Source organism: Epinephelus fuscoguttatus, linkage group LG6 (genome assembly GCF_011397635.1).
Source record: "Epinephelus fuscoguttatus linkage group LG6, E.fuscoguttatus.final_Chr_v1".
Classification (NCBI taxonomy): Eukaryota; Metazoa; Chordata; class Actinopteri; order Perciformes; family Serranidae; genus Epinephelus; species Epinephelus fuscoguttatus.
In genome coordinates this window covers 1,375,176-1,393,546 of record NC_064757.1, presented here as the reverse complement: position 1 = coordinate 1,393,546, position 18,371 = coordinate 1,375,176, and the positions used below count along the sequence as shown (strand labels likewise).

Here is an 18,371-nt window from a genome sequence, read left to right as displayed (position 1 = left end):
CTGACCTATAACAGGCGCAAATGCCGGAACTGGAGGATGTGATGAGTGAGAGATGATTCCGTTTCTGCTGAGGAATCGCACAAGGCTGTTACTATCAACAAGAGAACTGCAAAGTAAACCTAAATGATGGCTGGCATCAGCAGAAGAGAGAGAGCAGATTTAAAATTTTGCAGTGGCATCCTGATTGGCTGAGAGATCGTGGCAAAGTGTGATTGGATAACAAGAGAAGTGAACACCCATAGTCAGCTGATTAGAGGGAGTAGCGAAAGTGGGATGGAGAGAAATGTGAAAGGGTGAGCGCAAAGACGGTCTTCCTGACTGAACTTAGGCTGAGCTTCATTTCAATCAGGAGTGACTCGTTTTAAATGCTAAAAGAATATTTATTAACATGTGAACGTATGAATAAGAATGTGGAAAGTCTTTGGTGATTGGACCCCGAAGAGATGGTATGATGAAGGAGGGTGATGACTCCATAGTCGAATAGGGAACCCCCCCAAAAAAAGAGTAAGGAGGGAGAGGGACAACCTACCGTTGACATGAGGTGATCTTTACCTTACCAACAGGCAACAGGCTTCTAATAAATACGTAAAGATAAAATTAAGGGGAGATGTGTAGACTATGGACTGGATATGTGCATAGTTAGGTATAAGACAGAAATAAGCCCTGAATGAGACAGTACAACTCTGATGAGAAATGTGCTGGGAAACAGTGGATAGCTTAGTCTTGGTTAGGAGCAAGTTACTGCTTCAAGTGAAGGATTTCAAATATCTTGAGGTCTTGATCACAAGTGAGGGTAAAAGAGAGCACAGGATGGAAAGGTGAATAGGTGCTTTGTCAGCAGTGCTGTGGGCATTCTCACGGTCCATGTGATGAAAAAGAAGCTGAGCCCCAAAGCAAAACTCTTGCCTCACTAGTCCCTCAACTTTCTGCCACTCCCCTATGGTCATGAGCTTTGGGTAGTAACTGAAAAAAAGCCGGTGAAATGAGTTTCCTCTGTAGGGTGGCTGGGCTCAGCCTTAGAGATAGCTTAGACATCCAGAGAAAAATAGTAGAGCTGCTGCTCCTTTGCGACCACAGGGTCCAGTTGAGGCGATTAGGGTATCTAATTAGGATCAACTTGGGTGCCTCTCGTTAGAGGTTTTCTGGGCACATCCAAATAGTAATTGGATGGAGAGATCATATATATATACAGTACAGGCCAAAAGTTTGGACACACCTTCTCATTCAATGCGTTTTCTTTATTTTCATCACTATTTACATTGTAGATTCTCACTGAAGGCATCAAAACTATGAATGAACACGTGGAGTTATGTACTTAACAAAAAAAGGTGAAATAACTGAAAACATGTTTTATATTCTAGTTTCTTCAAAATAGCCACCCTTTGCTCTGATTACTGCTTTGCACACTCTTGGCATTCTCTCCATGAGCTTCAAGAGGTAGTCACCTGAAATGGTTTTCCAACAGTCTTGAAGGAGTTCCCAGAGGTGTTTAGCACTTGTTGGCCCCTTTGCCTTCACTCTGCGGTCCAGCTCACCCCAAACCATCTCGATTGGGTTCAGGTCCGGTGACTGTGGAGGCCAGGTCATCTGCCGCAGCACTCCATCACTCTCCTTCTTGGTCAAATAGCCCTTACACAGCCTGGAGGTGTGTTTGGGGTCATTGTCCTGTTGAAAAATAAATGATCGTCCAACTAAACGCAATCCGGATGGGATGGCATGTCGCTGCAGGATGCTGTGGTAGCCATGCTGGTTCAGTGTGCCTTCAATTTTGAATAAATCCCCAACAGCGTCACCAGCAAAACACCCCCACACCATCACACCTCCTCCTCCATGCTTCACAGTGGGAACCAGGCATGTGGAATCCATCCGTTCACCTTTTCTGCGTCTCACAAAGACACGGCGGTTGGAACCAAAGATCTCAAATTGGGACTCATCAGACCAAAGCCCAGATTTCCACTGGTCTAATGTCCATTCCTTGTGTTTCTTGGCCCAAACAAATCTCTTCTGCTTGTTGCCTCTCCTTAGCAGTGCTTTCCTAGCAGCTATTTGACCATGAAGGCCTGATTCGCGCAGTCTCCTCTTAACAGTTGTTCTAGAGATGGGTCTGCTGCTAGAACTCTGTGTGGCATTCATCTGGTCTCTGATCTGAGCTGCTGTTAACTTGCGATTTCTGAGGCTGGTGACTCAGATGAACTTATCCTCAGAAGCAGAGGTGACTCTTGGTCTTCCTTTCCTGGGTCGGTCCTCATGTGTGCCAGTTTCGTTGTAGCGCTTGATGGTTTTTGCGACTCCACTTGGGGACACATTTAAAGTTTTTGCAATTTTCTGGACTGACTGACCTTCATTTCTTAAAGTAATGATGGCCACTCGTTTTTCTTTAGTTAGCTGATTGGTTCTTGCCATAATATGAATTTTAACAGTTGTCCAATAGGGCTGTCGGCTATGTATTAACCTGACTTCTGCACAACACAACTGATGGTCCCAACCCCATTGATAAAGCAAGAAATTCCACTAATTAACCCTGATAAGGCACACCTGTGAAGTGGAAACCATTTCAGGTGACTACCTCTTGAAGCTCATGGAGAGAATGCCTGTACTGTATATATATATATATGTCCTCTGGCCTCTGGGTTCTCAAGAAGAAGCTGGTAAATGTTGCTGGGGAGAGGGACGTCTGGAATACCTTGTCTAGCCTGCTGCCCTGTGATCCAGCCCGGATAAGTGGATCAAAATAAATGGATGGACTTCCATGATCATTGTACTAACAGTTGCTATCATAGTTCACTTTGATTGTGCTGTGATTGTCATCATCACACCCTCTGATCTATATTCACCTTCAAGTGGTCCTTTTGTACTTTGCACTGCTGCACATACATGAGCCAAAATACCAGGTGAAGATGCCCACATCGTCTCTGCATCCAGAACTACTACTTTGCACTGGTTGTTGCACTTGTACAATTAAAATGTTAACATATTGAAATGGCTATAGTTCCTTTGATGAAATTTCACAGAGGGCCACAATGGCACACAGCCTCTAACAAGACCACTGAGGCTCTGACTTTGAATCAATATGCAACTGTGTTTTAGACTTTAGATTTTCAGCTATTTGAATTCCAAGCATCTGAGATGTAAATTCTTAATTTCCTTACATAAGTGCATCCACGGTGCACTCAGGAGTAACATGGTTGAATTCATACAGACCTGAGTACTTTTTCTGGCTTGTCCTCTGCAATCTTTTCTCCTGTTTTCCTTCGTTTTGAGCCACTGCTCCTCCCCCTCGCTGTGAGGGGCACTGAAATGGTTAAATTTTTATAATGTATGTTATCACATTAATAATACATACATTAATATACAATGTAAGGTAAAGGTTACAATGTTAAAAGGTTAAAATGACAAAGTGCTCACCTATGGTAGCGCTCAGTACTGTCACTTCCTCCTAAAAATTAAGTGGATTATTTTTACTTGCAGAATTATTTGTTTCTCAAATTCATGTTTCTCACATTGGAAGAAAAAGTTATAATGTACCACAATTTCAACAGTGCATTCCACTGAGTCAGCATCTTTTATCTGAGTGGTAACTGCCTCCATCGCCACACCCTTTTCGGTCATTTGGGTAATCACAAGTGATTCTTCTGTGAATGACAGGTTCTTGGATACTGCTGAGAAACAGATTAAGATGTAGATGGACAAAGATGTAATATTTAAAGGCTTAGATAAGTACACTAAAAAATCTGTCAAACAGTTTTGCAGTTCTTAACAGAATTAAACAAACAATTTCAAGATGATTGAAAATATAATCTTTATGGTGTCAAGTCTTTTAAAATGTCCAACTCTACAGTGTCGTTTCTGTGCTTTCTTACCACTCTGCTCCATGGCCTGAATCCTACTGGCAACATTTGTCCTCTGGTTGGGCCCACCTATGCCCTCCACCTCCCACAGCAGGCCTGTGTCTCCTGGATACTGACACAGGTACTTCTCACACACTGCGAACAAAGAGGAGTGTCTTGATAGTAATGTACTGTTTATGCTTCTATGAAATAACAGAACAAACACAGCTGACTGTAAGAAAGTAAATTCATACTGCTCATATTAATAAGGTGGAGTCATGTACCTTTATACATGGATGGTGAAAGGGGGTACCTCAACCCCAGACAGTCCTCTTTGAAACTAAGCACAAAGTCCTCGAGCATCTGGAGGCCGAAGCCTTTACCACGCTGACATTTTCGGACAAATATTGAGTCCATCACAGGGAGCTGATAGCTTCTGGTTGAAAAAGAATTGCATAAGCTGCCTACAAGAGGGAAAAAAACACACTCGTGAGGACAGAAAGGAACGAACTGATATCAGTTATCACGCATGGACTGAACCACAGGGCTATACCAGGAAGTGAGATTAGTGTGTTAGCAAGGTATGTTGGGTCTAAAGCCAGAGTTTCTCGTTCTATGAACGTGGCTCTCTTCTAACCTGGCTAGATCGCCATGGTAAGTTATGCTGCAGACCAAACCTGGTCAGGAACAGCTTATGTTCGGAGTTTTGGCTAAAAAGCGCTTTTCATCACTCCTTGGAGTCGTGTCACTCTATAGTCAGTGTCAATATATGTCAGTATATGAGTAATACAGATTCTCAATTAAGGGAATACATTACAAATGTGCTTAATCCAACTTGTTTAGTCATAATGTTACATTGAAAACTCACTTTCACGTACCATTACTCTCAATACTGGCGCTCTACAGCGGTGTGTACTCAATCCATTTCTTTACACTCAGTATACAGACATTTGTCTGAATCCTTCCACCACTACCCTCTACTGTAAATTTGCAAATGACACAGCCAATCTTGTATTGCTCAGTAACAACAGCGACTCCTTCTTAGCCTATCAACATTCCATATCCCATTTAGGCTCACTTTCTCCATGTTAACATCCCAAAAACTTAAGAACTGCTACTGAGCCCCCCCAAAACACTGATCCACTCTGGGCCACCATCAAAGGGGAGAAGGTTGAGGTGGTGGAGTCTCTCAGGCACTTTGGCATTATGGATAATAACCTTATCTTCAATCAGCATACCACGGACATTTACAAATGTCAGCAGAGACTTACAGCCATCCATAAATTAAACCACCTGTCAATACAACCCCATCCTTTTCTTCTCCTGTACTGTAGCATTACCGAACCAGTTTTTCTGTATGGTGCCATCTGTTTTTTTCCATATGCTCACAAGCACTAATAAGAATAAACTCCTAAAGAAAACTCATTTAGCAAGCAAACTCCGAGGTATTCCTACCCCTAACTTATCTGACTATGTCACCTCATCCCTGATTCGCAAAGCACTCACACTCACAGCCTGGAGTTAACAGAGACAGTTGATAACCACCTTTGTGGTATCTGTTACCTCTGACTGAGGCTTTAGGGTTTGTCAAGTCAGCTCAGGTAGAGAGAGCCTGACTCTGGCAAACTTGCTTTGTGGTGCAGCCCTCTGGTCTTGCATGAATGCAAATGCATCTACAAACACTTCCTGGGCTGAACAAACAGTGGTTGAAACAACTGAGCAGTAAGCAGTGTTGGCATTGAGAAGATCACTTACATTGTCAGCATATACAGTTTTTCTTTTAAAACCTTTAGAAAAATTCTCCATAGTAAATACCAACTGAAAGAAAACTACACAGCGAAGAACCAGATAAGAGTCTGGGTCTATCTGTGGAGATAAATTACCTGAGGGTTTGACTGAGTAGAAGCCAACTGCCTCTCCATTATTCCAGAGGATTTTTGCATGATCTTTTTCTCCATGGCAAAGGAAGGGAAGCTCATCAGAGCTCATCTCCTTGGCTCTATAGATGACACGATTAAGGATGTATAAAACTATTCTCTCTCCAACTGTCTCCACCTAAGGGACACACACAAAGAAAGCATTTCATTCTTAATATTATGGCACCCTGCCATGTTTGCATTTGTTGTATTCGAAACAAAACTTTGTGTTTTATTTACTTTCAATGTTTGTTCAAATGCTGTTTCTGATTGATCAGTTTAAAACTAGATTTTCATTTGTAAGCACCAAAACACAAAGAGGCATCCACTGTAATCAACAACAGACATTTAAGATTTTGGCACTGATGCTTATTTTATATCTCCTTTATTTAAAAATCTCTTTTTCATGAGTGACCTGGCCAAGAGGGCAGCATACAATATTGTTACAAGTTACAACATGGACATATAGACATATACAACTGTCATACCCAACAAATGAATAAAAACCACAATATACAATTAACATGAAATACAAGGTAATTTATCATTCCAATCTGGTCGTTTCCCAAATAAAATGAAAATTGCAACAGTAATTCCATTATACAAAAATGAGAGTAAACACAGCTACACAAATTACAGACCAATATCCCTACTACCGGAATTTTCCAAAATCTTAGAAAAACTCTTTAGTTCCCGACTAGAAAAGTTTGTTGACAAACACCGGATAATTAATCATGGTCAATATGGATTTAGAACAAAAACAACCACCTCAATGGCAATAACTGAAGCAATAGAAGAAATCACTAACGCACTGGGCCAAAAAAAAAAAAAACATGCTGTTGGAATTTTTATCGATCTTAACAAAAGCTTTTGATACAATCAATCACTCAATCCTACTCAACAAACTTAAACTATATGGTATTAGGGGGGTTGCCGGGGAGTAGTTAAGAAGCTACTTAACAGGAAGGGTACAATATGTTAAAATGGGACTGTATTCATCAAAAAATCTTGGCATTTCTTGTGGTGTCCCCCAGGGGTCCATTTTGGGACCAAAACTATTCAGTGTTTATATCAATGACATATTTGATGTATCTCAATCGCTAAAACTCATACTCTTTGCAGATGACGCCAACATATTCTTTAGTAGTAATAATTATAATTAACTTGTAAACATGGTAAATGAGGAATTAAATAAACTGAAGAAGTGGATGAACAATAATAAATTATCATTAAATTTAAATACGACTAAGGCAATGATGTTTGGAAATTCTAAAACCAATTCAGAACTACAGATAATGATTGAAGGTGTCCATATTGAAAATGTAGATGAGAATACATTTTTTGGAGTTATAATAGACAATAAATTATCATGGAAAGCCCATGTCAGACACATAAAAACAAAAATCTCCAAAAGTGCGGATCATTCACAAGGTAGGATTTCTAGAACACACTCATAATCTGTTTATTCAGTCAAAACTATTAAAAATCCATGGTCTTGTAAAATATTATACATCAATAATCTTATTCAAAGCATTCAACAAATTACTACCAAGTAATATACAACATTTCTACACAATTCGGGAGAGAACTCATAATTTAACAGTATAGGGAGACTTCACATTACCTAAAGTTTGAACCACTCTTAAAAGTTTTTGTGTTTCTGTATGTGGAGTGAAACTTTGGAACAGTCTGGATATCCAACATAAGCAATGCCAAAATATCCACAGATTTAAACTGCTATATAAACATATGGTCTAGTCACAGTATAAAGAGAGCGGGTCTTAATACTTATGTTAAATCAATTTTCTGTCTTAAAATGTTTATGTGTGCTTGCTGTTCCTCACTAAGTTGGTATGTATTGTCCATTACCTTTCTGATATTGTTGTTCTTTCCATGAATGTACATTGTTCCTATTTTCACACACACTTTGGTTATATAATGTAAATACTGTGGGATAAGTTTATTATAATCTGGTATAGGCCTTTTTGTTCATTGTCCTGGTTTGATGTTAAAAGACAGGAGGAAGTATTTAACTCATTGTGTTAAGTTATTGATGAGAAATGGGGGTGGGATTAAATAAGTTTTCTTCTTCCCACTCCTTTTCGAGTGTTAATGAATTAATTTAAATATCGAACCTGCATGTCTCCTGTTCAAAGTATTTGCCGTATTAGTTTTTGTTGTATACAGGTCATTTATGATGTAAAAAATGCTCTACTGCTTGAAATAAATGAAAATGAAATGAAAGGTCCAGGAAAATAACAAATATGATGTGAGTACATCTTTAAAATAAATTAAGTCACATTGACTAAAAGAGCTAATTTCGCGATCCTTTAAAATCTACTTAAATTCCCCCACAGTGATCAATTCTGCCAGTTTCAGATCCTTCTAAAGATCATCCAAAATGAGGGAGCAGCATATTTAAAAGCTTTTTTGCCTAGTTCTGTTCTCACCCTTGGAACCTGCATTTGAAGATTATTACAAGAGCGAAGGCCGTATTGATTATGGTTTCTGCACATGTATGTAGAAAGGTAAAAGGGAACCAGGCCAATAATAGATTTATATATAAAAACCAACAGAGGCATTGCCTCGCCGCAGCGGCCGCGGGTTCAAATCCGGCTTGCGGCCCTTTGCTGCATGTCAGTCCCCACTCTTTCTCTGTCTCCAAATTTCACTCACTGTCCTATTGTTAAAGGCAAAAAGCCCATAAAAATAATCTTTAAAAAAAAAAAAAACAACAACCAATGCCAGAGCCTGCAGACATATAAAGATGGTCATTTAGCAGTGGCATACAGAGTATAGTGGTGTATGTGATTTCCACAACCAGTAAAGAAGTGCATAGCACAATAGTACACAGTGTCTTACTTCTTTAGACACTGGTCAAGGGCATTCATGAAAAGCAAATCACCATAATCCAGCAGAGGTAAAAAGGTTGCAGATATTAAGTGTCTCCTTGCCTGAAGGGAGAAGTTTGATTTATTTCTAAAGAAAAAGCCCAATTTAACCTTCAGCTTGGAGACAAGGTTTTCAATATGTGATTTAAAAGACAAGTTCTGATCAATGATGAACCCTAAATACTTGTAAGTTGTAACCATTTCAATTTCAGTCCCATGAATTGGTAAGATCTTTGGAAGATCAGAAGGTAAGTCTTTGCCGTTTGAAAATAGCATGAATTTGGATTTTTCTGCATTTTTTTAAAAAAAAACTTTATTTAACAGGTTTTCAATTTTATGAACAAGCAAACATACACTCATTTACAGACATACAAAACATCAGTACACATAATCCCGTATACCTCCCCATAACCCTCCCTCTATACTCTCCCTTGGGACCAAGAGCACACTAGAGGAAGAGAAGAGCAAAAAATAAATAAATAAATAAATAGACCCATCGACATTCGACAAGATTCCAAACATAGTAGTGGCCATAGCAATCTTGGGATAATGATGATGACGACTAATTAACCATAAAAAAAGCAAGACAGAATAAAAAATAGAGAGATCCATTATTAAGACTGTTAATGCTAAAGTCCAATATCAGTGGACCAGTCAGACAGATCGACTAGACATATGAATAGACACTTGAATAACATGATCTATTAGAGATTTAACTCCTTCACATGTCGCAGGGAACAGGAGGCCAAACCTGGTGTTAGGGCAGTGGCTCAACAGCTGTCTTGCTTCTTTAAAAGTAGCCTGACGCTTCCTCACAGCAGCAGTATAGTCCGGATAAATGAAGATCCGTTTGTTGTTATGCTGGCTTGATGCTTTTCTCAAGATATCCATCTTTTCTTGAAAATAGCGGAACTTGACAACAATTGGCTGCAGGCTGTAAGCTTCTGTGGGCTTGGTCAAGTGTCGGAGTATAATCCAACAACACGACTGATAACATGACAGTTATCTCTGCGTTGTCTTGACTCCAAATCTTCCGTCTTGGCTGTCAGTTGCTTGACTTGTGAGGTTAATGATGTGAGCATGTTTCTAGCTCAACGACCCGGTCAGAGTATTGGCTAGCCCCGTCCTTCAGGCTACAGATTGATGTAGCGTGTAGCTTGATCTCCTGGTTGGCATTCTACAAAGCTTCGTGTAGTTCGGAACCAACTGTGGCTATTTCTCCACGCAGCTCTTTGGAGAGATTTTTTCTATCTTAGTGTGCAAGTCCGTTGATAGTGCAGTCACTGTGTCTTCTATTTTAGTCAAGACCGATTGTTCAGAGGCTTTGATGGCTTCCATTATAGTAGTGATGGCCAGATCTGGCGTGTCCTTAGGCGGTCCCATCTCAGGGGACTCCGAGGCTTTAGCTGTTGTTGGTCTTGGCCTGTTCTTGTTGAATGTGAGCGCGAATGTTGCTTGATATTTAAATAGAAAAAGCAGGGATAGAAAGAAAAAAAATGCAGCTATAATGTTGTAAGAGGTGTAAGGTTTGTTTTAGGTAGGTATAGTGTTGTTTTAGAGGCTTAAATTTAACGAAATTATTATTTTCATGCAGAGCTCAGGGAAGATACATGTTCACATGTTGCTGCTCTCGAGCGCAAACAAAGCCTCACTGCTTGCTGATGGGGGTCTATAATAACCTACAACAGTGATAAAATTACCTTTAAGAAGTTCCAATTTTAAGGCGAGAAATTCAAATTGCCTGCTGAGCGATACTGACGATAGAATGGTAGCATGAAATTTGTTTTTTATATATGGCAACGCCACCACCTTTTCTGGGACAGTCACAAGGGAAAACATTATAACCCTTAAAGCTATAGTTGGTAATGCTGGAGAGCTAGCGAGATTTGAAAGCGGCACCTCCTCTCAGCTCCACCCCCTCGTCCCCCTCCCGTCAGTGCTCTATCAAAAGCTACGGCCCCACAAACTTGAAAGTGCATCTTGCACTGCAGTAGAAGTCAGCAGGGCAGAGGAGAGCCGAGTAAAATAACAAATCCCCCCGAAGCAAACAAATAATTACCTGTCCAACAGAAAGACAGCAACCTCTGCATCACTTTTCAGGCCCTTCATCTCCCTCAGTTGTCTCCACCGTTCAAAAGCTGCACCAATGTTGACTCTGGTTTGTCCCCTCGCTTTATCCAAAACCTTTTTCGTCGCAGCCTTCTCTGCCTCTGACTTTCTTTTCTCAGCCTGTTTAGCGGGGCGAGCTGTTACAAGTAATGCTAGAAGTGGTACTTTTGGCTGCTTTTTCTCTGCCATTGTTCAGCAAACTCCTGCTAACTCGGTCTTTCTGCTGAGGAGTGTGCTGAATATTTCCGGCAACGGTGACACGTGGTGACTGCACGCAGGGAGGAGGGAGGGAGGGACGGAGGGGGGCTTGGGCAGGACGAGACATGAAGGCATCTGATTGGTTCTTTCCATTCGCACCGAATGGCAGGGATTGGTCAGAGATTTTACAGGCCTGCAGCTGTCCTGATTTTTTTCATTCCTTTTTCTGAACACATTATGTATTGACTACTCTCAGGATGGAAGGACTATTTCACCCAGTATAACAAGAAGTGTTTCTGAACAGGATTACCAACTATAACTTTAATTGCAATGTCTTTGCAATAGATTTGCTTAGCCAAGTCTCTGATAAGACAAAAATGTCAGTGTCAGTGGATTTTGCCCAGATTTTCACTTGATCCAGTTTAGCAAGCAGACTTGTGACATTAAGGTGAATAATACCAAGGCCAGATCTAGCTTTAAAATCACAAGGGTATTCAAGCAATTAAAATCAAAATCAGGGCCAGGGTTAGGCTGAACATTTCCTGATAGTAAAAGCAAGAGAATAATAAAACATTTCCTTTTCAGTAAATTTTGTGTTGGCACCGTGTGATTATTTGTAGCCTCTAGTTTCTTTGGGGGATGTGAGTGAAATAAAAACAACCAGTCATAAGGGCTAAATAAGTTAATTAAATAGGGAAGGGTCAGAAGCTCATCAGTCTTTTGTGTAATCCGACAGGTGAAGTGAAGCTTCGATGGTGTAAACAGACGAGCGATCCTCCAGAAACAATGATCCCGTAAGGTACACTTATAACTGAAGTGCACAACACTAGGAATAGGTTTCCTTATGTAGACAAAGATGTAACAACGAGAAAGGGTGATACTAGGAGTCATGACTAGATCCAGCATGCTCCCTGCATCCAGAAGTACCCTGGTGTTTCAGATTTACTCGCGACTATGTTAACTGGCGACTTTCAGCCGAAAGCGTCTGTGGTTGTCGTAGTGACAACAGCTGTTTTCAACCAGAAAGAGAACACGTAGCTGTCCTCGCGAAAGCCTCTTTATTGAATTTTTTGGAACAATATCAAAACATAGTTGTTCATAACACTTGTTATGATGGAGTGTTGAAAACAGGAAGAGGCCAAGTTGCTTTTCCTGTAAATTTAACTCCTATCTCTAATAAATTTTCTAAATAGGCCTACAGTTTTGTCTTTGGTGCCTGTCTAAATAAATCTGTGCCATATCAAAGAACCGTTCAGCCCTTTGAAACGTAAAAAGGAACATTTTCACGGGATTCGAACCCACTCCATCATGGGAAAATAAATAATAGGCGCACAATTAACGTGGTGCACCACTATTGCAACACCACTACAGAGACAGATATGCTAAAATTCCGACAACATACAGCCAGCTATGTCTTCAAAATTGGGAGGCAGCCAGATTAACTTGTGACCACACTGTCCATGCACTGAGGAACATTTTACAATCTCACTACTTTCCAATACGAAAAGCAGCGGTTTAAATCCACTTAATTCATAAACATAACATTTATTGGTCGACAGGTCGATAAAGCCAATATTCATATAGTCACGTGGAAATACTTTATTTTAAATTAAGCAATAAATCAGCAGTTGTATAAATCCAGTTACTTCATAAACGTAACGCAAGATAACGTTATGTTGTAGCCTTAAAGGGGAACTAATGTTTTTTTCAACCTGGGCAGTATTTTCCAATCTACTTTTGTCTAAATGAGTGATAGGATGTTCAATATTTGACATTTCTCCAGTACGAAGCTAGAGGTGACCTGCCTGCAGCCCGTGAGCGCGTGCTATATTAAATAATAGGGGACTCAGACAGCGTCAAACAATGTCAGAATACATCCACTTAAAGTGCATTTTTTTCACACAGATAGGCTCGGATTGTTAGTATAATTATCCGACAACATAACGGAAAGGAAAAATGAAAACATTAGTTCCCCTTTACAGTTTTTGTTAATTGCTTTGATGCAGCAGTCAACTCAAACTCCACATTTTCAAAACAGTTAACACACAGGCCGAAACAGTGGCACTCAAGGTCAAATGAAACATTTTGTTTGCAAAAGGCTCTAACCGTGCCAAAACCTTTAAAATATGCAACAAAAGCAAATTTTGCCTTCAAATAACACAACTTGCAAACAAGTGTATGAGCTCTTCCAATCAACCATTACACGGTGGACAACAAAATACAGCACTCAGTGCAAATCAGCGCACCATTGCTTGTCACTGTAGCCTATTACTGTACGTAGCTTTTTAATGCCAGTGTCATTTGTTGTCAAATTTGCCTTCTTGCAAAGAATTGGATCCAGGATCAGAAATGCTCTGATGCAAATTTTATTGATTCAATTGATTCTTTTTTTCAAACTGTGGCTGAAAACTGAAATACTGTAAATATTACACAAAATACATGTAAACCAAAATAAAATCTATTAGAGTAAAGTATAAAAATCTATTACTGTAGAGTATAAGAAATAGCCACTATTGATACTCAGTCTCTTCTGTCTTGACGATGGGGCCACATGGCCTCATCCACATCACATGCAATATCCTCTCTTGCAATGCACCGAGGGAAAAATCTTCTTGCATGCCTTATCCAACCTTGACATTCCTCTGCACCTATTTCTTGGGCAGCAGCAGTAATTGCATTCAGCAAGGGCATCTGCTCATAGGGATGGTGATCATAAACCTTCCACCTCCAAGCACTTAAGAACTCCTCTATGGGATTCAAAAATGGGGAATATGCTGGAAGGAACTGCATCATCATTCGGGGGTGTACTGCAAACCACTCATTGACAAGGCGAGAGTGGTGGAATGCCACATTGTCCCAGATAATGACGAAGAGTGGCATGCCAGACCTCAACAGTCCTCTCTCCTCAGGTGGGATCAGCCTGTCATGAAGTGCATTCAGCAATGTTATGAGGTGTTCGGTGTTGTATGGGCCAATAGTGGGGATATGGCATAGGACACCATCATTGGAGATGGCAGCACACATGGTTATGTTGGCGCCCCTCTGTCCTGGAACTGTGATAGTGGCCCTGTGTGCCCCCTCAGCTTCAAGCTCCATTATTCTCCAAGTAAAAAAAGGCAAAATGACAATGAAAAGTGACTCCAGTTGACTCTAACTGCATGATACGACAAGGCATTACAGTATACAGTATACCTCCACCTCGCACTCGGACTCCTCTTCCTCGGACCCCTCTACCTCTTACTCTCACTCTCATCTGTCTTAGACCTCATCCATCCATGTTGGCAAAGAACAACACAGACGCTGCACCTTTTAAGGCCCGCAGACTGATTGCTAATTGAAGATTTGTGTGAAGGAGTGTCAAACAGGTGCTTCGGTGATTTCATACTGATGTAGGTAGTTTCTAATAGTTAGGAACAGATGGTTTCTGTTTGGTTACCATAGCTAAAACAATGGAGTTTGGACTGCTTGAATGACATCTGTGTTAACTGTTCTGCAAAAGGGTGGGGAAAATGTGTCAATCCAATGAGAAAGGGTTAACACATTTGCAAGAGGTGTCTTGTGCTCTGCTGAGACAGTGATGATGAAAACCGAGTGGATCCCAGTTTCTTTAAGCAGGTCAAAGCAATCAAGAAAAACTGTAATATAGAGGTCGTAAGTGCTAATATCGTAGGCAACTGAACTTGCTTGCGTTTCTTGAAGACGTTTTGCCTCTCATCCAAGAAGCTTCTTCAGTTCTAAATGACTGGTACGAAGTTGCAGGCTATAAACCCTGTGTGGGAGGGAACCCTTGCAGAGTCGTAGGGGTCACGTGAGCTCTTAGTTTCAGAGTCGTTAAGGTCACAATGTGAGTCATTGACCCAGCTGGTCACCATGCGAGTCGTTAGGGTCAGGTGGGACAAGAGGTGAATGGGTGTGAAGTCATCTGGAGAGGGATCCCAAGACTGCATTGTAGGTGGGTGATAAGTAGTGTTGTAAGCCACCCCCTCTGTTTAACGATGGTCATTCCAGCCTGACGTAGATGGCTTTTTAAACTCTTCTTTCAAACCATCTTTCCTCCCTGGCCAAGATGTGCACATAGCAGCAGCAGCAGCAGCAGTAGCAAGCAGCGTATGTATCCACCTAAAATCTCTGCAATCCAAATTCAATTCTTCATCCTGACAAAAGGAGGGTACATCATTCTTCTCAACAAAACTGAGGAACCAAATCTGGCTGTTGTTGCATGATTCAACAGTTTGGATTCTCCTGACTTCAGGCTTTCAGGCCTTGTAGGCCTCAAGCCAAACATATTCAGCTGGAAATCAAGAATCCCCACATCTTGATGGTCAACAGTGTGAATTACTGCTACAACCACACACTAAACACTGAAACTAACCAGCTGAGAAAAGGGGATGCCTCCGAAAAAGCAACCAGATGAAGATTATGTTTCACTCATGGTGGTGCATGAACTTCTGGAACAACAAAAGACATTCTACAAAGACTTGATGTGCCAACAAGAAAATCGCTTCAAAGACTTTGTCCAGATGATTCTGGACTCGTCAAACAAGCGACTGGATGATTTGACAAGAGAAGTGCAGGATTTAAAAACAAGCCTTCAATTTACTCAGGATGAGGTGGATTGGCTAAAACAAACACAGGCCCAAACATCTGAACATCTTCAATCCTTCAAGGCTGACCTCACTTCACTGCAGGGGACTACTCTCAATGTATCTAACAAAATGGATTATATTGAGAATCATTCAAGACGAAACAACATCATCATAGATGGCCTTGATGAATCTCCTAATGAAAAATGGACTGAGACTGAAAATAAAATTAGGAGCCTTCTTTCAGAGAAGATGAAGATAGATCACCGTCAGATTGAAATTGAACGTGCTCATCATTCAGGAAAACCTGCCTCAATGAGTAATAAACCCCGACCAATTACAGTGAAGCTCTTAAGGCATAAGGACAAACTTTCTATTCTGGCCAAAGCAAAAACCCTTAAAGGGTCCAACATCTACATAAATGAGGACTTCTCTGATATTGTTCGACAGAAGAGGAGAGAACGTCTGCCAGAGATGAAAGCTGCACGAGAGAGAGGTGACATAGCCTACCTAAGATATGACAAGCTAATCGTGCACCCACCATCCCACAAGCCAAGAAGAAATGAGATGACAACATAAGGTGTCCAGCCTTAGATGGCTGATTGGTATAATGGTACTGTTTTTTTTTTTTTTTGTTTACTTTTAATATCATATGACTAAACATGAACAGTGTTCACAGTGTCAAAGGCATATGAATTTGAGCATTTACTGCGCACTTTGCAAAAATGGGTTTCATATTAAATGTACGCCTGTATCTAAAAAGACAACTGGCATATGGACATCTTGGATCTGTAAAGACTGCGTAATTCTTTTTCCTTTTCATACACTTGAGGATGATGATTTTGCCTCCTACCTGCTAGACAGACATGACTCAAAAATCATAGACATTGATAATATGATGTTTAACCCATTTGATTTAAATCAAATCAGAGAAAGTCAATTTAAGTCGAATATTAAATCACTTTCAACAAAGTCAAATTTTTTTTCATTACTGCATCTTAATGCTCGTAGCTTACCAAAAAATTATGACCAGATTGTGCATTACTTATCACTCTTAGAACATGACTTTTCAGTAGTTGCTTTAACAGAAACGTGGCTTACTGAGGAAACTAAGGATTTATATGGAATGTTATCGTATAATTCTATTCATGCTGTTAGGGAACATAAAATCGGAGGTGGTGTTGTAGTTTTTATACATAAAAAACATCACTTTGAGAATAGACCTGATCTTTCCCTTAAATCTGATAAAACTGATATAGAATCGGTGTTTATTGAAATCTCATGCTACAACAATGGGAAAAATGTGATTGTAGGTGGTATATATAGACCTCCAGACACAGACATAAATAGTTTTAATGTTAGTTTGAACAATCAATCAATCAATCAATTTTATTTATAAAGCCCAATATCACAAATCACAATTTGCCTCACAGGGCTTTACAGCATACGACATCCCTCTCTCCTTAAGACCCTCACAGCGGATAAGGAAAAACTCCCCAAAAAAACCCTTTAACGGGGAAAAAAAAAACGGTAGAAACCTCAGGAAGAGCAACTGAGGAGGGATCCCTCTTCCAGGACGGACAGACGTGCAATAGATGTCGTACAGAACAGATCAACATGATAAATTAACAGTAATCCATATGAGAGAGAGAGAGAGAGAGAGAGAGAGAGAGAGAGAGAGAGAGAGAGATGCAGGTAATGACAGTATCTTACAACAACATTAATGAAAGTAATAATATTATAGTTATAGTTCTGGTTACTGCGGTACAATATGTTGAAAGTATGTATTAATACCTAGCAGTATACATGTGTGACAATAATCATATGTGTATAATAACAGAAGAAGTATGACTAATGACTAATGATGGCAGCAGCAGCAGGAGGCATCTGGCGGGACCACGGCAGCAGCACAACCACACACGTCACGCTGTCCAGGCACCGCTGTGATATGAGTTAATCTGAGAGACAGTGGAGCACAAAGGCTCCGGAGAAGAAGCCGAGTTAGTGACATCCAGAATGGCCGGGTTAGCTAGATGCAGTAATAGGATACGAGAGAGAGAGAGAGAGAGAGAGAAGGAGAGAAGGGGCCCGGTGTATTATAGAGGGGTCCTCCGGCAGACTAGGCCTAAGTCAGCCTAACTAAGGGCTGGTACAGGGCAAGCCTGAGCCAGCCCTAACTATAAGCTTTATCAAAGAGGAAAGTCTTAAGTCTAGTCTTAAATGTGGAGACGGTGTCTGCCTCCCGGACCGTAACAGGAAGATGATTCCACAGGAGAGGAGCCTGATAGCTAAAGGCTCTGGCTCCTGATCTACTTTTGGAGACTTTAGGGACCACGAGTAACCCTGCGTTCTCAAAGCGCAGTGTTCTGGTGGGATAATATGGTACCATGAGCTCTCTAAGATATGACGGAGCTTGACCATTTAGAGCTTTATAAGTTAACAGTAGGATTTTAAATTCAATTCTGGATTTTACAGGGAGCCAATACCTTGGAGCAAATAAATAAGGAGGGGAAAACATGTTATATTCTTGGGGACTTTAATATCAACCTTTTTAGGGCTGAAAATCATTCTCCTACAGAAGATTTTTTGAATAATTTATATGCAAATTATTTCTATCCAACCATCAATAACCAACATGAGTGACAAATAAATCTGCATCCTTGACTGATAATATATTGACAAATTCCATTCAAAATATGACAAATTCAGGAATATTATATACAGATATCTCTGATCATTTTCCAATCTTCCAACTTACTACGATTGGTGGAACCAAAACTGAAAATCAAGTTGTTACAGAAACGTATAGAAAATTCAATGTAAGTAACAAACGTAAATTTAAGGATA

The 18,371-nt window shown here is 40.3% G+C and overlaps 1 protein-coding gene across 2 annotated transcripts in view; it reads right to left on the bottom strand.

Annotated features, from left to right (window-relative positions):
- LOC125890223 (centrosome-associated protein CEP250-like) overlaps positions 1-18,371 on the bottom strand; it is a 102,862-nt gene that overhangs the window by 18,773 nt on the left and 65,718 nt on the right. Inside the window, exons 4-9 of one of the 2 annotated variants that reach the window (XM_049578746.1) lie at positions 5,711-5,882; positions 4,112-4,291; positions 3,861-3,983; positions 3,526-3,659; positions 3,406-3,436; positions 3,202-3,292 (exon numbers count right to left, since the gene is read on the bottom strand). In XM_049578746.1, coding sequence (XP_049434703.1) covers positions 3,202-3,292; positions 3,406-3,436; positions 3,526-3,659; positions 3,861-3,983; positions 4,112-4,291; positions 5,711-5,882 — 731 coding nt within the window. The remainder of the gene's footprint in view (positions 1-3,201; positions 3,293-3,405; positions 3,437-3,525; positions 3,660-3,860; positions 3,984-4,111; positions 4,292-5,710; positions 5,883-18,371) is intronic. The other variant, XM_049578747.1, reaches the window with a different exon arrangement.